The following is a 23,566-nucleotide window of genomic DNA, read 5'->3' on the forward strand; positions in this document are numbered from 1 at the left end:
TCTACCAATGAACACTGGTATGACAATGTTTCAGCATGTGACAAACAAACCTTCCTGTCTACCAATGAACACTGGTATAACAATGTTTCTGCATGTGACAAACAAACCTTCCTGTCTACCAATGAACACTGGTATGACAATGTTTCAGCATGTGACAAACAAAGCTTCCTTTTTACCAATAAACACTGGTATAACAATGTTTAAGCATGTGACAAACAAAGCTTCCTTTTTACCAATGAACACTGGTATAACAATGTTTCAGCATGTGACAAACAAACCTTCCTGTCTACAAATGAACACTGGTATGACAATGTTTCAGCATATCAAATTTTATTTGTTTGTTGCATATTGAGTCTTTCAAAAAATATTTTGGTTAATTCTGCAAAGCAACGCAATTTCGTTGCTATGGAAGAGCTTCTACGCATGTGCACTGAAAAAAGATAGCTGAAATTAACGAGGCGTTGATAACAAATACAATGTATATGAAGAAATACGTATTATGCGTGACTTGAGATGAAATTAGTTGTAATAATAAAATAGACCAGTTATTTTATTAAACCGTCACCAACCAACAAATACCATCTAGAATGTCCGGAAACATACAGAAAATTATACCTATTCAACCATGTTTTGCATGTGTGACTAGAGACGAAATTAGTTATATAAACACATTTTATTGAATGGTCAACAACCTACGAAGTAGATCCAGAAAATCTGGATACAAAGAGATAAATACACATTAAAAATCCAACTATGATATCGTTAGTTAAATAAAATTAACTTATTTTTGATCGATTTTGGTGACGAGGTGATCATTATTGCGAAGCTGAGTTTGGTGGTGAGGTGACTATTCCCGGCTGTTATATTTTATCTAATGACCTGCCGAACTATTTACTGCTTGTTATATTTGACCTGATGACCTGCCGAACTGTTCCCGGCCTGTTATATTTGATCTTATGACCTGCCGAACCATATCGGGCCTGTAACTTTTGATCAAAAGACAAATCAAACTATTCCAGGACCGTTGTTGATCTAATGACCTGCCGAACTATTTTCGGTCAGTTATGTAGTTGTAAATTGAAGCAGAATCATGTTTATCTACACTATCAAGACGTACACGTGCGGTCGCTGTACAATTACATCCCGGTAATACACGATAATGTAGCATGATTTACGTCATCAGCAGAATACACTATAGTGCTGATCCGATAAATATGCTTATGTACTCTCGGGGATATATTTTTTTGAAGTTTAAAGAATTGACAATGACATAGGCAGTAAACTGAATTACAGCTAAATTTCAAAAAAATGTACACAATATTATTGTGGCCACCGATTAACGACTACTTAATGTTCATAAGATGTCCATATTATATGAGAAGGTAGATAAACTACGGATAAGTCGACATATCATTACACTTGCTGGGGTATTGTATGGAGTGTTTATCGTGTTAATCCAGGGGTGTGACATCGACTAGACATATATCAGGTTATATGGCCTACATATGTAACCGAAAACGAGGCTTCTGTATGAAGGCGTAGGCTTCCCGAACCTGACGGTTTGTATGTCTTCTTAGTTACCCCTAGTTACCACGTCATGGTAGATACAAGCTTCGATACGATAGAGACCTACCCAAATTATAATTATAATTATATTGTATTGGAAACGATGGATGTAGGTTAAAATTGCGATGTGGAAACGATGGTAAGAAAGGGTACTTTTTCCGCACATACCTTTTTGGTAATTTTATAAAAGGATATTTTCATTATTTTATGTTAAAATATAACTCATTAAACATGATACATATATAGACCATCCCGTGTCAGATGTTTCTACTGTGAATATGTTTAAGAAAGACAACACAATAATGTCAGTTTTATGTCTTCGTTCCAGATTATTTTGAGCCGGTTCTGTGGTTCCAGAGACATCCATGATCTGATAGCACAAGCAGCAGGAGTCAGCAGGTATTTCCTTACAATTAGCGTTAAATTGTTAACGTCACACTGCAGGTTATAAACGTCACTAATTGTGTTGTAAACATGACACATCATTTGATGTATTGTTATAACAGGAACTCTTTGACTCCAGTGTCTTCACATCAAATGTACCACTGACTTAATAAAACAAGAGGCCCAAGGGCCTTAGTGGTCACCTGAGTTATATTATAGGTACTGGTACCTCAATTTCATTGTTGAGATGTACAAAATGTGGAAAACAACATGCAAACAAAGTGAAATGCAATACTTGTCATGTCAGTATCCAAAGGATAAGAACTTAAACAAGAGGCCCAAGGGCCTTACCGGTCACCTGAGTTATGAAAAAACTGATGTTATCGATGTTACCAAATGAAAAAGAAATTATTTTGTAACAAAGGTAACTTGAACTACATGTAATGCAAAAGTAGTGTGAAAGATCTGGGTAGTATATGTATTATGTACAAATAGTGGTTCCGTCAGTCAGCTGAATTATGGTACAGCACCTTAAGACCCTTCCATCTATGAAGAGTATTTGATTCTACCGTATCTTGGTCTTGAGAAGAAGATTTTTGAAGTTTCAGTCAATTCAACTTTTCTGGCCCCCCCCCTCCCCCCATCAGTCTCAGGGTGTCATTCAGGACTGATATGTGCATACCATCAAACTGCTATCCAATGCTGATAATGCTAACGAAGTTTGAATTAATTCCAATGGAAATTAAACAAATGCTGGTGCAAAATGTGATTTCCCTATATAAACTATAGTAAAGTTTACCGTCTCCCCAGTGGGAAACATGAGAGCCCAGGGTCATGAAATTCCCTATCTTGGTAAAGCACCTTAAGACCCTTCCATTTAAGAGTGTTTGAGTCTACCATATCTGGATCTCGAGAAGAATATTTTTGGATTTTAGTCGATTTGACCATGGGGACCATACAATTCACACTTTTGGTTGATCTTTGGCCATGAAAGGTTTCTGCAAAACTTCATTGAAATTGGTTCTGGGGTTTTGGAGAAGGAGTCGAAAATATTAATTGTTTACGGACGCACGACGCCGGACAAAAGACGATCGCCATAGGTCACTTGAGACTTTGTCTCAGGTGACCTATAAAGTGGTGTTATCAAATGAAGGCTGACAATTCATAAACATGTTTTGTTTAGGTAAAGATAATCAATGGTGAGGTAAACGTCATACAATTACGTTAAGCGATGAAATATAACACTGTTGATTTGCTTTTAAAATTATACCCGATTTGCAACGTAATGCCAATTGCGTTAAATATCTTTTCATTGAGCTTGCCGGTACAATTTTTGTTCAAGTATTAATTTGCTAAGCTTACCTTCATGTGCATGTTGTATTTGATTGAGTTAATCATTAATATAGGACTATAAAAGTCAAACAAAATGGATGCCATATGCTACAGTGTCAACACATGAGGACCAAAAATACTATAACATCAGCACTGGATAAAACATACCACAGCGTCAACACAACACTACAAAAACATATCACGGTGTCATCGCACAAAGACCAGCTTTAACCCAAAAGGATAAAACATACCTCAGCGTCAACACAAAAGGATAAAATATAGCACAGCGTCACCACAAAAGGACAAAATATACCACAGCATCAACACAAAGGGACAAATTATATCTAAGCGTCAATACAAAAAGGACAGAAAATACCACAGCGTCAACACAAAAGGACAAAATATACCACAGCATCAACACAAAGGGACAGATTATATTTAAGCGTCAATACAAAACGGACAGAAAATACCACAGCGTCATCACAAAAAGACAAAACATACCACAGCGTCAACAAAAAGGGACAGATTATATCAAAGCGTCAACACAAAAGGACAGAAAATAACACAGCGTCAACACAAAAGGACAAATTATACCACAGCATCAACACAAAGGGACATATTATATCAAAGCGTCAACACAAAAGGACAGAAAATACCAAAGCGTCAACACAAAAGGACAAAATATACCACAGCATTCACACAAAGGGACAGATTATATCAAAGCGTCAACACAAAAGGACAGAAAATACCACATCGTCAACACAAAAAGACAAAACATACCACAGCGTCAACAAAAAGGGACAGATTATATCAAAGCGTCATCACAAAAGGACAGAAAATACCACAGCGTCAACACAAAAGGACAAAATATACTACAGCATCAACACAAAGGGACAGATTAAATCAAAGCGTCAACACAAAAGGACAAAATATAACACAAGTTTAAAAGCACTTAAAGTCAATTCTTGTAAACAAACACAGAACTTAAAAAATGAATAAATAAAAAAGACGCACATGAACCAAAATGACCAATTCATAAAGAGCTTATATTGCCCGCATGATACAGGATTTTCTGTCGGCCTAAGATGGCGCTTGTAATCTAGCAAGGCCAATCAGGCAGTCTATTAATCAGGCATTAGAGGAAATAACAGAGTAAGTTAGGTCTGATAAAAAGACAGTATAAGGCTCAATAAAGATTTACACAAGATAGTCAATATCATTTACAACTAATGGTACAGCAGATATGTGGATCTCAGTGTCGTCAGGCCTTAACATCTATACAAACTATAACGCAAGGAAACGGCTTGAGATGAGGAAGGTAGTAAGATAATGAGCTGGCTTTCAGCATGACTGTACACATTGCGTAAAGGACCGTCTGTTATGAGACCCCAAACCATACACGCGTTTAAAATACTACCTCATTATGGTAGGTAGCAATTATTAGCAACTTGATCTGAGACTTTGTCATCATCATAAACACGAGGTTGTTTTAGGGTTCATGTCGTGGTTACTGGCAAATCAATCGTATCAGATGTTTACAATTTGAGAATAGCTGAGAAACAAGTCTAACAAACGATAGAAACAAGTCTAACTAACTATAGAAACAAGTCTAACTAACGATAGAAAGAAGTCTAACTAACGAAAGAAACAAGTCTAACTAACGATAGAAACAAGTCTAACTAACGATAGAAACAAGTCTAACTAACGATAGAAACAAGTCTAACTAACGATAGAAACAAGTCTAACTAACGATAGAAACAAGTCTAACTAACGATAGAAACAAGTCTAACTAACGATAGAAACAAGTCTAACTAACGATAGAAACAAGTCTAACTAACGATAGAAACAAGTCTAACTAACGATAGAAACAAGTCTAACTAACGATAGAAACAAGTCTAACTAACGATAGAAACAAGTCTAACTAACGATAGAAACAAGTCTAACTAACGATAGAAACAAGTCTAACTAACGATAGAAACAAGTCTAACTAACGATAGAAACAAGTCTAACTAACGATAGAAACAAGTCTAACTAACGATAGAAACAAGTCTAACTAACGATAGAAACAAGTCTAACTAACGATAGAAACAAGTCTAACTAACGATAGAAACAAGTCTAACTAACGATAGAAACAAGTCTAACTAACGATAGAAACAAGTCTAACTAACGATAGAAACAAGTCTAACTAACGATAGAAACAAGTCTAACTAACGATAGAAACAAGTCTAACTAACGATAGAAACAAGTCTAACTAACGATAGAAACAAGTCTAACTAACGATAGAAACAAGTCTAACTAACGATAGAAACAAGTCTAACTAACGATAGAAACAAGTCTAACTAACGATAGAAACAAGTCTAACTAACGATAGAAACAAGTCTAACTAACGATAGAAACAAGTCTAACTAACGATAGAAACAAGTCTAACTAACGATAGAAACAAGTCTAACTAACGATAGAAACAAGTCTAACTAACGATAGAAACAAGTCTAACTAACGATAGAAACAAGTCTAACTAACGATAGAAACAAGTCTAACTAACGATAGAAACAAGTCTAACTAACGATAGAAACAAGTCTAACTAACGATAGAAACAAGTCTAACTAACGATAGAAACAAGTCTAACTAACGATAGAAACAAGTCTAACTAACGATAGAAACAAGTCTAACTAACGATAGAAACAAGTCTAACTAACGATAGAAACAAGTCTAACTAACGATAGAAACAAGTCTAACTAACGATAGAAACAAGTCTAACTAACGATAGAAACAAGTCTAACTAACGATAGAAACAAGTCTAACTAACGATAGAAACAAGTCTAACTAACGATAGAAACAAGTCTAACTAACGATAGAAACAAGTCTAACTAACGATAGAAACAAGTCTAACTAACGATAGAAACAAGTCTAACTAACGATAGAAACAAGTCTAACTAACGATAGAAACAAGTCTAACTAACGATAGAAACAAGTCTAACTAACGATAGAAACAAGTCTAACTAACGATAGAAACAAGTCTAACTAACGATAGAAACAAGTCTAACTAACGATAGAAACAAGTCTAACTAACGATAGAAACAAGTCTAACTAACGATAGAAACAAGTCTAACTAACGATAGAAACAAGTCTAACTAACGATAGAAACAAGTCTAACTAACGATAGAAACAAGTCTAACTAACGATAGAAACAAGTCTAACTAACGATAGAAACAAGTCTAACTAACGATAGAAACAAGTCTAACTAACGATAGAAACAAGTCTAACTAACGATAGAAACAAGTCTAACTAACGATAGAAACAAGTCTAACTAACGATAGAAACAAGTCTAACTAACGATAGAAACAAGTCTAACTAACGATAGAAACAAGTCTAACTAACGATAGAAACAAGTCTAACTAACGATAGAAACAAGTCTAACTAACGATAGAAACAAGTCTAACTAACGATAGAAACAAGTCTAACTAACGATAGAAACAAGTCTAACTAACGATAGAAACAAGTCTAACTAACGATAGAAACAAGTCTAACTAACGATAGAAACAAGTCTAACTAACGATAGAAACAAGTCTAACTAACGATAGAAACAAGTCTAACTAACGATAGAAACAAGTCTAACTAACCATAGAAACAAGTCTAACTTACCATGGAAACAAGTCTAACTAACCATAGAAAACACTTTATCGTTCATTGGAACCAGTTCTTTAAACGGTCCAATTGCTCCCAGGACACTTTCTTTCATCTGCTGTGATTTTGACCTCAATGTCATCCTCCTTTAGTATAGTTTTGAGGTCCACACATGCCTCTTTATCGTTTTAGAGTACAGTGAAATCTGTTCTATGTTCACAAACATGTTGTTATCAGCCGCGATGGTGTAGTGTGATTGTGTTGTGGACGTGCTAGATTTGTTACTATCTACTAATTACTATCTAAGAGCTATTCAGTTTCAAATGGTTATGTAATGAAGCTGTTGCTTTTTCTATTAAACCATATCGCTAGTCCTTCATAACATTTGTTGGATATTTTTCTGAACAGCTGATAAAAGCAAATTTATTCTTGGCGTTTTTAATCACTAATAGAGAAATCTCTAGCTGTTCGGCTTTAATTTGCGGTGACAGTTGTTGTTTTAATTTTGCAAAACCGGAAGTCTTCCTAGCCAAAAGCAAGTAGGGAAATTTACGCATTGGTCATCTGTTTGTTAGAGTGCCTTTAACAACACTTTTCTAAATCAATAGAACTTCCATAAACACATCTCATTCATCAGCATATGTGAGCCTTCTACTTTTAGAAATTCTGATTTTGGAGTTTGTGAATAGTAAACATGATCACCCAAGTCACCCAAGGGAGCCTCTTTGTGCTTAAATTCTCATTGTTTTTTATTTTAAATTAGAATTCCAATAAGACATATCATCATATTCATTCATTATTACGCAAGGGACCAACTCAGTTAATTTCAACAGGAATGTTCAAACACAAAATAATAATTGAACTCCAACGCTGGCCAGCAAGGCTGCTTTTAAGTTATTCTTAAGGCTCGGGTACCAGCATATTCTTGAATATTCAAAAGGAGATTAATTCAATAGCATGAATAAAAACATATATATTACATTTTCCATTTATGATTAAAAATGTAATGTTCCAGTTCCTTATTACAATAAACATTACATTTGTATCTCGGTTAAGTAATGATAACGTGATTCCATCTCCCCCTATAGTGGGCTTCTCATGTCTCTCAATGGCTGATAACGAAATTGTAAATACTACTATAAATACTGAGATAAAAATAGTACAGACAAACTATAAATAAGCGAACTCTTTTACACGTAATCTCCTCTTTCGTTCTGTGTGCATCATCTCCACATCTGATTACCCTGCTCAATCGTGAGATATGGCCGGCGTAGAACCCTGATGTATGAGCTTTAAGCTTGTGATCTTTATGAAAGTGTTTCCAATAATACAGTTCTGTTTACCTGAACCACAAACCGGCGTGGCAGCATATTGGATATCGATCCACGCTGCAAGTTATGGCGTCGGATCAATCTTCTAATTAGGGGAAAGCACACAGATCAGGATAACGAGCATGCGAGACACGTTACTCCCAAACACTTGAATGGGAGATAACCCCCGGGGAAGATATCTTTGTCAGCACATCTGTTTTACTTTAGTCAATTAAACAGGATTTTCCCGCAGTCACGACCTGAATCACAGTGTATCATACAGTGGCTTATAACCCATCGGTACGGTGTTGTAGAGTAACGCAGGATAACAGGTAAAAAAGGAGTGAAAATCTAAATGATGCATTTCAAAGGTCCTTTTTTGCGACGTGTTTTCAAAATACAATACTGATTAAGATACATGAAAAGCCTGGTACATTAGATGAATACTTAATCTTAAACATTAGAATAAATGTTCAAACGCAATGGAAGTGTATGACATTTTGTTAAAGACCAAGTAAGGCAAACCTTATGGCGACTTATATTATATTTACATATATTATATGAATAAATGAAGTGTTGTGAAATTTATATTAAATAACACACTTTATTTATTTTTTGTATTTTTTTGTATTTTTTTCCAAAATTTAAAACAATGCAAATAAATCATATATAAACATTACTCCTCTCACGCATTACAATTCATTCATTAAATATTCATTTATAATAAACTGCATATTTCCTGGTATAATTAATACCTGATTATGTTTATGTATAATTAAATTAAATTACAGCTAAATTGTGTCCGTTATATAAAGGCATCGTTTAGAAGTGANGGGGGGGAGAGATCGAGAAATAAAGAAGCTATATAGATGTGTCGGAAAGTTCAATGAATTTTACATATGTTTCTATAAAACTATTGAAAATACCAGAGTAGTTATCTTTTAATAAGTCATTTATAATTATAACACCCTTTTGAAACCGTTGCTTATAAAATAAACACTTGGCTCCTACTGTAAAATATTTGTTATACCACATAGGCATCTCTCTTACACAAGCTTCTATATCAGCTATTTTTCTCCATGATTGGAACACATCTTTCCAAAAAAGGTTTTTACAATTATTGCCTTGAATAATCGATGAGTATTCTGAACCACAACTAAATAAAATTTCCTGATTAACATATTTGTTTGAATATCACCTGATGTAAGCAACCTACGTATCCAAGGAAGTTTCAAGGCTTCAATAAAAGACTTGATGTGTATCATATTAAGACCCCCTTCCTGATAGCTTTTGATGATTTTTTCCCGTTTTGTTTTATCTACTTTACTTTTCCATAAGAAATTAGATATTTATGAATTTAATTTTTTAATAAAAAAATTCATCGGGATTTGGTAAGGAGATTAATAGATGATTAAATTGGGATATTAATAAAGATTTAATTATTTGTATTCTTCCTATTGGTGTTAATATTCGTCTACTCCAATTCTTTATTATTGACTTAAGTTTCACTAATCTTTTATAACAGTTTAATTTAGGGATTTGATGTAAACCTACATGAAATTCTATAACTTATACCATCAATGTTTGACTTCCCCATTGCAGGTTCCATTCCGGATAATATATCTCATCACTGTACTTTTTACTGCCTATCCATATAACTAATGTTTTATTTTTATTCATTTTAAGACCAGAATTTTTTGCAAATAAATTAAGCTCTTTTATTGATTCTTTTAATGATTGTTTCGTTCCATCTAAAATGAGAGAGGTATCACCAAAATTAAAATATTTAAATACATTTTCAATAAACTCCCAGCTAACAGAATCAAATGCCTTTTCAAAATCAACAATCAAAAGCATCCCATCTATATCATTGTCCTCTGTATACTGCATAATATCGTAAATTAATCGTGTATTTTCCCCTAAAAAACTGCCTGCAATAAATCCTGTCTGGTCAGTGTTAATTAATTTATCTAAAATATTTTTTTAATCTAGAAGCTATTGAGCCAGATGCAATTTTGTAAACAATATTCAAAAGACAAATAGGTCTCCAATTTTTAAGAAATTGCCTTGGTTTATCACCTTTTGGTATACATGTAATAATTCCTTGTTTTTGAGTTATAGATAAGTTTCCATTTATATATGCATAATAAATAGATCTTACAACAAATGTACCTAGTTGTTTCCAAAAATACTTCAAAAATCACTGTAAATCCGTCCGACCCGGGGCTTTTATTACTTTCCATGTGTTTTAAAGTATGTGACGCTTCAGTAAAAGTTATTTTACCCTCTAAAGATAAAGATTCTACATTGTTTAATTTTGGAACATTACCATTGGATAGAAATTTATTTTAATCCACTTCTTCGATATTACTATTACTTGCATACAGTTGTTCATAAAATAATTTAACTCCATTTAAATTATCATCTTGTTTTCTTATAACATCACCATTTTCTTTTTCTATTATCGGGATAATTTTTGAGGTAAAATGTCTAATTTTCAAGATTAAAAAAATAGTGTGTTGACTTCTCTCCCTCTTCCACCCATTTTGCCTTTGACCTTATAATGCTACCCTTCATTTTAATTTGTCTTATTTTTTCCAATTCCTTCCTTTTTTCACCTACTTGATCCAGATTGACATTATCCATATTTTCTATACTGTTAATAGATTCTATTAGAATATTTTCTTGTATATTTTGCAATTTTTTGTATATTATGCGTATGAAATAGTTTTACCTCGTATTTCAAATAGTAAGGTCTCTAAGAAAAGCTGGTCGTTGATTTGGAACTGGATATCCTCGTCTGATATATTATTAATAAAATGTGGGTTATATATTAATAGGGCATACTGCTTTTTAATTTCAAAAATTAGTTTATTTACAGTTTTGAGATAATTCTCATCATGTAATAAAGAATTATTGAATTTCCAAAGTCCTCTTCCTCTCTTAAATTCATTAAATATTATTGTTATAGAACAGATCTGTAACCAGTTTCAATACTAGAGTTCTGTACATTACTTAACATATTTTCTGATACGAGAAAAAAATCTAAACGCGCCTGTTTAATAGGATTATTTCTCCTCCATGTATATCTCTTATAATCTGGATGTTGCTCTCTTAAAATATCTACTAGACTGAATTCATCTATAAGTTCAATTACTTTATCTCTAGCTTTAGGATTATAATCAAGGTCAGGGTTCAGCACTAAATTAAAATCTCCACATATAATACAAAAATTATTACTATATTCATTTATTACATCTATTATTTGCTTATAAAAACCAGATGTATCTAAGTTTGGACCATATACTGTTATTAAAGTTACATTTTAATCATTTATCAACATATCTAAGGCAATATAATTACCTTCTTTATCAATTTTTTCTTTCAGAACTTTACCTTCAAAATTATTATTAATTAGAATCGCTACCCCCCTAAGTTAGATTTATAAGAACTAAAATGACAGCTATATCCCCATTCTGACCTAAGAATATTTTCAATATCTACAGTAAAATGAGTGTCTTGTAAACAGTAAATATTCCACTTCTGGCGCCTTAAGTATGAGAAAACATCTTTTCGTTTACCTTTGTCCTTCAAACCCTGACAATTTGCCGATAATATGTAATAGATTCTATAATTAATATAATAAAGACTTGAAAAGTAAAACCAACCCCTTGAACTTTTAACACTACTACGGTATAACGAGAATTATCGAAGAGGATAGAAAAGAAGAAGGGGAAGAAGGAGAAGAAGAAAAGAAGAAGAAGAGAAAGAACGAAGATATCATTTTTTAGGTGAAAACAGCCAAAACAGTTGAAACTTACGCATGCTTTCATTCTCATTCTTACCGGAAATACACACTTTATGGAAAAATAGATTCATTACATACGTGATAAAAGATTAATGGTATATTATTGTTTACCTAGATTGTGAGCGTTTATAATTATAAATAGTACAAAGGTTATAAACGGATAGCGGAAACCTAGCCAAGTCCTTCAATGTCACATTCGGATATATTCCCATTGTGTGTTGTACTTTTAACAACAACAAATATTTAATGATAACACCGATTGTTTATACAATCCTCGATATCCAGGGCTTACGCTCACTTTCGCTCTCTACACCCCTGGAATATGTCAAAGACAAATCGAAGGCTCAGTGTGCAACACCTTGAATATGAGACGAGAAGACTAGTTCGATCCTTTGATGTACATCAAAAGAATCTCGTGGTCACGTGACGGTAAAAATTGACAGGCTTTGAAGTCGGGTGTCTCCCTTTTGTAATATTCAAACGACAGATATCACCCTAGCGGTTGATCAGGTTTTTTTTACCAGAGACCAATCAAACAGCCATCTTCGTGCTTTCAATTTTGCTATAACATATTCCAGGGGTGAAGAGAGCGAAAGCGAGTGTGACCCCTAGATATCGAGGATGATTTATACCCTACTGAGCTTGAAATCATCGATACTGCAGACACTTTTACTTCAGAAACTTGCCTTGATCTTTACTTAGAAACAGACCAAAAGAGAAGGCGTTGAGCTAAAATGTACGATAAATTAGATGGTTTCAATTTTCCGATGGTGAACCTTCCTTTTCTTGTCTGACCAATAACATGATAAAAAGCCGAGTAACCTATTTACGTGAAAAATATCTTGGCAAAACTATCTAGGAAAATGGAAAAAAAATATGTCGACATAATTTAAACATTACTGCGACATATTCATGAATGATGTCGACATCTTTTAAAAAATATGTCGAAAGTCGATGGCAGGAATATGCCACCATATTGAAGTTCTAATAAAAACCTTGATGGTGTTGTGTGGAAGTAAAGGTCGTGCTATGTTCAGGCTGTACTTCGACCGGTAATGACGTTGGTTGAAGTTGTTTTTTGGCGATTTGGGCGTAGCCCATCTTCACCAGGCGCTGCATCTGGGTTTGTTGTTCCTCACTAATGTTTTTGTTTCGTGGGAGGGCGATCGAAAGGGGCCAAGAAGGTTTATAGTAGTAGTCAGTTACAAAAATGATTCGATAGTATTGTAAGATAAAATTTCTGTTTTTGTTTTGTTTTTTGGGGGTATTATTTGAAAGTGCAATTATTGTGTATTTTAGTGTTCTAATAGGGAGGTATATATTGTGTTTGTTATGTACCCCGGGTCTCAGACAACCAGTTTCACCCGGCAGTAGAGAAACGTCTCTGCTTCCGTGAGCTACAGTGCATTGCTTCTTTTACCGGGCTTGGCCGGAGGCTGAGATTATCCGGGGGTCCCTACGGTGTATGCGAGTTTTTACTTTTATTCTAGTGGGTGTGCGTTTATATAGTAAATAAAGAATTAGATTACTGCTAGATAAATATATGATTAAAGAAAAAGTAAAAATTGGCAGTTAGCAAAAGATAGAAAAAAGAGCTTGATGAGAGAGTTGCAATAGTTTCATAACTGGTTGTATATATATTTATAAACAGGACGTATATATTAGTAATATTTTGCCGTCAAAACCGTTAATGACGACCACGGATTAGCTGTAATATTCATAATTCCATAGACATCATTAGGCTCTAACCGGAATCACTGCCGTCATTGTTCTCCAGAGACGTGACACGCACGCGCCAATATAAGTCTGTGTAATTAGTAATTAGGTATTATAGATTTACCTTAAACCCATGTCATTATCATATAGGACAAATTGCGCAGTGAATGTATTGTGGTGATCACTGTTATGAGGGTTAAACACGGGAACGTTCACCGTGTGTCAGATTTGTTTCTAATTAGTTGTTAACATTGGGCTAACGCTTTTCATTATCTGACCGTTATTCACCAGCAGGATCATAGGAGTGACGGCAGTTCTCATTGTTGTTAATATCGAATAAGATTTATCACCCTGTTACTTCCCACAGATTAACCGGGATGAAATCGATTACCTGGCTTTGTATTCGGAATTATAGTAATAAATATTGAATGTATTTAAAATGAAACGTGATTGAATTTTAAAACTTTGTTTGCCAAATTTCTTTCAATATCGTCATGGTTCCTGACATGAAGATAATACGAAAGCGTCAACAAAACCACAAATCGAATAAAAATCGATAAAACTTTGGCAAAATAGGAACAAAGGAAAGATTTACATGGAGACCCTTGAGGAAATATAGGTCAATTATCAGTAATGCGACGTCATTAAAGCGAGAACTCGGGTAGTGACAACAAAACAAATCAATGAGGCACAACAAAACATCCTTTATTACAATGTAAGTTTTAACGTTACGGGATTAAATGGGTCTGTATCTGAATAGGAATAAATTTAGTCCAGGCCTCTTCCTATGGATAACAGTTTACAATTTGTCATTGAACTTCAATGCTTATAGGACATCATCCACAACTCATGTTTGTACAATGGGTAAGAGTAATAACATAGCGATCTGAAGTCCATGAGTTCGAGTCCTGGTCTACCTCCGCGGGATTTTTTCACTAAACGCTGTTTTTGATATTATTGTGTTTATTCCATCTTTAGTATTCCGTCATACCCGAAACCTATGGTTTTCTATTCAAAACTGATTTATCAAAGCTATAATCAAGCCGGATAAAATAGTTTCCAAGAAAAGTTACAGTTTTTGTCGTCATCAGGTTTCAACCAATCAAGCTAATTTAATCTGAAGAAATGAACGCTTTTTATATTCAGGTTAATGGAATGTGAAATGCGTTGTTCATTTTCCTGTTTTCCCAATGGTTTCATTAAACATAGATATATCATTACGGTGATAAAACAGAAAAAAAACGCTCAAAATAGCCAAAAGCTAATCTAGTAAGAAGGCTACGTGTGCTTTGATATGACCCAATATTGTGTTCAGGCAATGTAGGTAACGGTGACCTCGTTTCCGAAGATAAAACATGTGTTGCTTGAGGCATGCATATCGAATAAATCCTTTTGGAACCAAGGTTATAAAACACTTGAACTTGGACTTGCTTGTTTCACCATTAGAGAATCCGTTGTTGTTTTTATATACCTGTTTCACCATTAGAAAAAACACGTGTAATCCGTGGTTGTTTGTATATACCTGTTTCACCATTGGAGAAAACACGTGTAATCTGTGGTTGTTTGTATATACCTGTTTCACCATTCGAGGAAACACGTTTAATCTGTGGTTGTTTTTATATACCTGTTTCATCATTGGAGAAAACATGTGCAATCCGTGGTTGTTTTTATATACCTGTTTCACCATTAGAGAAAACACGTTTAATCTGTGGTTGTTTTTATATACCTGTTTCACCATTAGAGGAACCCGTGTAATCCGTGGTTGTTTTTATATACCTGTTTCACCATTGGAGAAAACACGTGTAATCTGCGGTTGTTTTTATATACCTGTTTCACCATTAGAGAAAACACGTGTAATCCGTGGTTGTTTTTATATACCTGTTTCACCATTAGAAAAAATATGTGTTATCCGTGGTTGTTTTTATATACCTGTTTCACCATTAGAGAAAACATGTGTAATCAGTGATAATTAATTTGTACTTGATTAACCTGTAAATAAAACAATTATATAGACTTGCTACCATTGTAATACAAATATGTAATAAGAGATAGTTCTTATGTACCTGGAAACACTGTAACTAAACATCTGTGCTCAGTTAATAATTCTATATACTTGTTTACAATGTAAATTAAAACACGTGTGGTCATTGATTATTTCTATATACTTGTTTACAATGTAAACTAAAACACGTGCGATCATTGATTATTTCTATATACTTGTTTTCAATGTAAACTAAAACACGTGTGCTCAGTGATTATTTCTATATACTTGTTTACAATGTAAATTAAAACACGTGTGGTCATTGCTTATTTCTATATACTTGTTTACAATGTAAACTAAAACACGTGTGATCATTGATTATTTCTATATACTTGTTTTCAATGTAAACTAAAACACGTGTGCTCAGTGATAATTTCTATATACTTGTTTACAATGTAAATTAAAACACGTGTGGTCATTGATTATTTCTATATACTTGTTTATAATTTAAATTAAAACACGTGTGCTCATTGATTATATACAGGTGTAAACAGTGATAATTTCTTTACATATTTACAGGTGTAAACAGTGATAATTGCTTTACATATTTACATGTGACATATCAACATTTGATAAGATAAGATTGTTTACTAAAACACGTGGAATCAGTTGTTTACATCTAAAACACGTGGAATCAGTTGTTTACATCTAAAACACGTGTAATCAGTTGTTTACATTTAAAACACGTGTAGTCAGTTAGATGACATGTGTCGCCTGTTATCATCGTACGGACAAACGGTATTCCTGACTAGTCGAGCTTGAGTTTCTCCAAAAGCGTAAATTTTGCCCTGAAAGAAATCACGGCGAACACATTGCCATGAATATAAAAGTTTTTTCTTTCTACACAAACAATGTACGTATTAAACGTGTCGTAACGTTTCAAAATCGACTGGTCCTTTGTCAAGCTATGACTGAGAGAGCGATTGGTATTAATTACCTGTACAATGAATTGACGAAATTGTATATTTTCCCCGTCACTCGACCGCCGACGTTTCGCGTATCGATAGGGAGCGTATACAAACGGCATAAGATAGGTATTATAGATATAATAGATATTGCCATAAACATTGACATTAAAAAGTGTCACAACGCGAATATAATGAATGGTTCGAAAAGTCGAGATGAGTATGTTGTTACACATTGGTATTCCTGTCATACAGTCACGGTATGTACAAATCTACCGTTTGTAATGATAATTGTTTACTGAATGTTCTGGTCACTTCAACAGATGTTCTGTTTGAATATTTTGGACTGATCAGAAGTGCTTAAATTTAGAATAAAACATTTTGGCTTCAATAGATTATATGTTAAAGAAGTATGTCATGAAAACATGGCCGTAATAACATCCGAGGTCATGACATTAAGCCAAATGGTACAGGGTTAAGAGATGCAGTTTGAAAAAGACAAAAGCAATTTGACTATCTGTGATAGTTTTATTTAACATTATATGTTGATTTATGAATTATTAATCCATATAATATGACTCAGGCATGGCCTGGGGAGAGCGAATCTCGTACATTTGTTTCGATAGTAAAGTATAATTTTTGAATCATAACATTACCCATTTTAATACATACAAAATTTACCTGTAATTGTATTTTTTTTATAATATACTTGAATCTTTTGCTGGGCAAAATCATTCATTTTGAAAACAGGCATTGCCTGAAACGAGAGAAGCGTCTAAATGCTGTTTTTTCAATCTTATCTTCTAAATAACATTGTTTAACATATTATCTATTTATTCGTTTTATAGCGATAAATGTAAAATTAATTATAAGTAAAGATAAGCATTCGAATGAATTATGCAGTCACAAGAGAAAAAACAAATGCATTTGGTACTGTTGCATTTAATAGCCCCGTCTATGGCCTCAGCGTAATGTTGCGGAAAGAGTGAGGCCCAGTAGAGGGACTTCATATTTGAAGATGTATTGTTTATCAAATATAACTGTTATTATCTGTTATTATAAAAACTAACTATATTGGTGATTAAATTCCAATTTTATTTTCCGACATGATATACTTTACATGATCCCTTTAAATCGTGTAAAAGAGAATAACAATAACCCAAACATATCATGATTTCTTTCTGGTTTGGTAGTGACTATATACTTCCGGTTTGGGAGGAGAGAAGAAAAGACTGAAAATTTAAAAGAAGCTTCAGTTTCTATAATTTTTAAAGTCATGAATTTACATAACCACAGAAAAAATACATCAAATAAAGAGATATTTTTGAGATTGTGTAGCAAATCTAAACAGCATTGTAAAAATAGGACCGCGGTAACTCTATACTAGCTACTTCCGTGACGAAGGATTTTGGAAGCATAGCATTTCGACGTTACCATGACTTCAATTCTTCATCTTCATCTGATTGACTTCCTCCGTCGATACCGACGATTACGGAAGTAGGGTCGTTGTGCTATTGTGCGTTCATGTTACCGGAAAAGAGCTTCGCTTCTTGCGCAAGAGCTGCGCTCTTATTATACAATAGAAACTACTCTAGACATTAAATAAAGGTTTATGTAAAATATTGGCGTAAAATCTTGACAGTTGTATTTGTGATGACGGGATTACAGCTGTGTCATTAATTAGAGGTCCCGCATAACGTGTCGTTTTATATTCTAACCATGAGTCAGGTTCTCCCCAGAAAATTTATGTTGTTCGTTTCGTAATCCATACATTACACAACGGTATACTAGAGGATTATGAAACAGGAATTAACTTGAAGGTTCAATGACGTAAAATCTTGACATTTGTGTTTGTGATGACGGGATTACCGCTGTGTCAGTAATAAGGTGTGTTTACCCCACATAACGTGTTGTTTTATACACTACTGGGTATCTACGCCAGTGTCAAGGAACCACACGGAGGATGACATAGCTATGTGTGTTACTCTTTGCGTTGACATTCCTGTAGGAGGTCAGTTAAAATCTTCAGCAACGTTTCATGTTTTTTTTTATTATTCAGACAAAAACATCCATTTCAAGTTTATATCACAAAAGATGCACAAATTTAAGACTGAACTGAGAAGGTAGCTAAAGAAACAGAGACACACACACAAAGATGCTTGGATATCCGTTTACTATATTCTAGCTTTCTATAATCTGTTGCTACATGAACATTTTTGAGACATAAGGTCTCGTCACAAATAGCCCTGACACTTTCTGGTCACGTGCAGTTTAGATTAAGCAGACATGTGTATTTATCCACTTTAAACGCAATCAAACTATTTGCGAAAAAAAGAAATATTAAAATGGTACATCTTTCATTCATAAAAGCAATTTTTCTTAGCTTGAACACCAATAAAATGTGTTGATACTATCTGAAATCTTACGCTACATATCTAACAGTGACCATAACATTTTCCTCTACATCACATCGGCCAAGCATGCAAATACTAGACCAGATAGATAAATAGTTAATTAATTTTCAAAAGTTACAAAAGACACGAGCTTTAGCTTTTGAAAATTAACTATCGAGAGTGAAATAAACACCATACTCAACAACCACGAGTCGTGTGATCTGTTTCTACCACAATCTCATGATCAGTCGAAAATAACATGCACACGTGTATTTGTTGACAAGGCTGGCGTAGTGTTATGACCCATATGTAAAAAGTCACTCATTAATATTAAAAAACAACTTCTTTTTTACAAATTCAACAATTGTCAAAATTAATATTTCGGCAACAACTTCATGAAAAAATATAATAGATGAACGACTTTACATATTGAGAGTAGCCGTATTTCATTGATTTATATAAATTAACCACGGACTATATGCGCGTAAGCATATCGTACGAAGTGACGAACTTATCGCTGTCAATGTCCAAAACCATAGGCCTACGTTTCTTCTTGACGGTTCTATGGTTGACGTTTATAGTGAAAGTTCAGCCATACGCCCATAGGCAGGCCGTCCAAATAGCGATAACGGGACGTTGGGAGAACGAAATATTTTCCGACACTGTGACAGATCGTAATTTGTTTTGGTTTCACGACCTGGACACGCGACGGTGTGACGTCGAAACGATACCGATCGTCTGTAGAAATTTTGCCTGAAACTAGCGATCAAATCTTTAAGTATCATCTTCTTTTAATATCGCCTTAATAACCCCCTTTTCCGCTAAACCACACAAAGTCACCAACATTTGTCGGATGTTGATAGCAGACGACGTAAACAAAACAGCATGTGGCAAAAAGCAAGTGGAAAAAGTCGTCCCGGTCAAAGTTCATCTTCTCGACCAATCAAAACTCTTGTAGGTCATATACAATGATCCGAGAGTGGAATAACACAGCGTATTGTGGTAGAAGTACTTTACTACTACTAATAATAATAATTCGAAGTTCTTATATACCGCTTTAGCACAACCTAGTTCGTAGGTCGTCTCAAAGCTGGTCACAAACTATTATCCGTCGTTATAGGGCCTTTGCAACCAGCCAATATCTTTCTCAACTCCCTGGGGAGCGTACAGCCTGTGCTGCCATTTCGGCGCTGCCATTTCGGCGCTAATAGCTAGCATTCAACAATTCTAGCACTGCCCAACCACGTACTCATTTACAGCTAAGTAAATTGGAACTGCGGGCCACCGTGTCTCTTTCTTTCTTTTCTAATGTCTCAAAAGTTACTTTTTTGATAGTGTTGTTTGAGGACATGCCTTATTTTAAGAGTGTTATTTGATATTTTCATTTGTAAATGTGGAATTTTTATAATTCATTTTCATAGATTTTATGTATGTATTTTTTAGATATTCCGGAATAACACTAAGGGACATCGATGGAGCCCTGGTCCCCATATCGCCATCCATGACCAAGAACGGGGCATCGTAAGTATATCTGGAGTACACATAGTATTATCTCAAGTAAATAAACGCTTAGCTTATTTTGAACACTAACAGGAATTTAAAACTTATTTTTGCGAGCTTTCAAAAACGTCTGTTTCCTTTGTCAAGCAAAGAGTGTAAATGACCGGTGTCTTGACTCGACTTTGAAACAGACGTTTTCGAAAGGTCGCAAGATAAGTTTTCAGTTCCTGTTTGTGTTTAAAATATACTCAGCATTTATCATTCGTACCAAACTGGCCATGGTGAATGCAATTCCGAAAATAATCTCAAGTGTTACAATTCCTTCATATATTGACATATGTATAATTACATCCCTTTACGTTATAACGCTTCTTGTGTCGAAGTACATAGGTATGACAAATATATATAGCCATATACGACTTTATAGAAAGCATTTGTTAAATATATATCATATTCGGTTATGTGTACCACTATAGAAGCCTTTAGTACTTGGTAGTATGATCATGAGGCTTCTTTCGAATATAGGGGCCGCGTAGTTTAGGCGTCTGATATTCTGCTACAATTAGCCCTTCACCACTTGGTCGCGGGTTCGCCATTCATCAGATAGGCTAACATGATTTCGTTATCAACCGAAATCTATTGCAGCTAATTGAGGTTATAGTAGATATGTAATATACCGCTTGTGATTATCAATAAGTAATTTGAAGCTTATATAATAAGTAATTTGAAGCTTATATAATAGGTAATTTAAAGCTTATTTAATAAGTAGTTTGAAGCTTATATAATAGCTGATTTGAAGCTTATATAGCTTGTTATTCCACTTCTCGTTTACAGGTCCCCATATGAAGTCGTAATAACCTCACCCACAGCTGCCAATGGTAAGCCACCTTCTACTTCTGACGTCATTATCACGTTAACACTGTGTCTTTATTTTATAACTGTTTATTATGTGTGAACGTAGTTATAATTTCTTTGAGTAACTGTATTTGTCCGCTAACCAACTGAGAATTATGCAACTTTCGCATTATGCAAACTGATTTCCGTCTGCCTATCTCCTTTATCAAAAAATACATTTTAACTTTCCGTTATTTCGATTGGACTTATATATATAATATAATATATATTATATAAAATATTTCGTTTTTTTACTCATCGTTATGTATTATATTTTCAAGCTGATTAATCGTTAACCACAATTGTCACAGGATAGACAAAACTAATTTTATACAACTAACAATTCACATCATATAACAAAACAACTTTATACTGACCACATTTAACATGATATTTTGAAATGTTGTTTATGCTTTCGTATTTTGAAATGATTCTGTCCATGGGCATGGTCTTGTTTCGAGTACGTGACGTCACGGTTGACCTAGATTTACATGGCGGGTGTCGTCGATAAAGCAGAGGACACTAACAGTTTTGGGACTTCTGGTCTTCTTCTCCTTACACTTTTCAAGGGCCTCCATGCAAATCTTCCGTTTGTTTATATTTTCCTTTACTTTTTTTTTTTAAAGTTTTGTTTACGGTTTTGCTTACTTCGGCATTCTCATTTTGTTTTCTGACGCTAACCAAATCAAATTTGTATTTCAACGTGACTACCGTATGCTATATTGTTGTCTATTTATCTCTGGTCTTGGAAGAGAAACTTTCAGTAAATAACATGTAAAGAGCAAACTCCAGACATTTTGATGAAATCAAATCTTGTTTAAGGCAAAAAGTAGCTTGTCCAGATACTATTCTCCTTCTACATTCCATAGTCATCCATATGTGATTTAAAAAAAAATGTATATGTGCAATTTACCTTAGACGGCTCGACAGGCGCTGTACACTTGTGTTTGACTAGTACACACATGGTGAGATTGGTTGTTTCTCATCCAATACAATCCAAAAAGGCATACTTGGCTATCATGTTATCTAACTCGAGTTAATTTACAAATTGTACAAAGATTCGACGATTGGCAAGTGTCTTTTACATTTTGAAAATTAACTTACTAGAGTAAGATAAACATGATAATCAATCGTCACGTGTTTGGGGGCCTTTCCTCCAACAACGACTACATTTTATCTGGAAAACCACGTTTCCTTTTGAAAATACATAATATCTGTTTCCGGTGGGGAAACAACGACAATAGAGCATTGCGTCACAACGGATGATGATATCGAAAAGCATTATTATTTGAAGTCATAATTAAAAAATACCTGACCATTTAACTCACACCAATGGTGTTAACCACTAGTGGGTAACCAACAAAGTTTACAAGTTTTCTAGTTCTTTTATCTCAAAGTCGTAGTAAGTGATAGAATAATTAGTGGTTTGGGAGAAAAGATGATACGAACTGACAAGAAATGACTATCCAAAAATGGCTGGCTATCCGAAATGAACTCCCATTTCATCAGATAGGCTTACATGATTTCCTTATCAACCTTAATCTATTACAGCTAATTGAGGTCATGGTAGATATGTAATATTCAGCTTGTGATAAACAATACATCATTAATATTAAAATTAGGAACATTAAATGTTTATCATTGACACATACGATAACGTCCGTAAGGAGAGATAAGATTTCATCATTTAAAGTTATAAATCGATCAGGTAGAATTCTAGTAAATGATTTAGTGGTTATACGCAAAACACGTGAGTTATGTAGCATAGATATACCACTAGACAATGGCTATGTCACTTCTCTCGGGAACTACTTCTTTTACTCAGGTCACTTGGAATATGTGCTCTCAGACAGTTGACGAGTGTTACTGATTTTTATGACTTCGACTGTTGATTAAGTGACTTTCGCAGTTGATTGACTGACCGAATTTCTGACTAGCCTTCTGACGCACTTACTAACATGAACAAGGTAGCTCAGTTGGTAAGAACAGAATACTTATGGGAGGTCAAGGGTTGGAATGAATGTCTGGTTTTTGTTCTATTTTAATACCCAGAACACTGTACACTGACAAATATTTGCAACTGATTAAAAGTG

General features: G+C 34.2%; 1 protein-coding gene across 1 annotated transcript in view; it reads left to right on the forward strand.

Annotated features, from left to right (window-relative positions):
* LOC110454613 (high affinity cGMP-specific 3',5'-cyclic phosphodiesterase 9A-like) overlaps positions 1-21,789 on the forward strand; it is a 36,331-nt gene extending 14,542 nt beyond the window's left edge. The window contains exons 2-5 of the mRNA XM_021504226.1: positions 1,895-1,965; positions 20,523-20,600; positions 21,414-21,457; positions 21,785-21,789. Coding sequence (XP_021359901.1) covers positions 1,895-1,965; positions 20,523-20,600; positions 21,414-21,457; positions 21,785-21,789 — 198 coding nt within the window. The remainder of the gene's footprint in view (positions 1-1,894; positions 1,966-20,522; positions 20,601-21,413; positions 21,458-21,784) is intronic.
* Positions 21,790-23,566: the final 1,777 nt, after the last annotated feature.

The sequence above is a fragment of the Mizuhopecten yessoensis genome, unplaced genomic scaffold (assembly GCF_002113885.1).
Source record: "Mizuhopecten yessoensis strain PY_sf001 unplaced genomic scaffold, ASM211388v2 scaffold7953, whole genome shotgun sequence".
Taxonomy (NCBI): domain Eukaryota; kingdom Metazoa; phylum Mollusca; class Bivalvia; order Pectinida; family Pectinidae; genus Mizuhopecten; species Mizuhopecten yessoensis.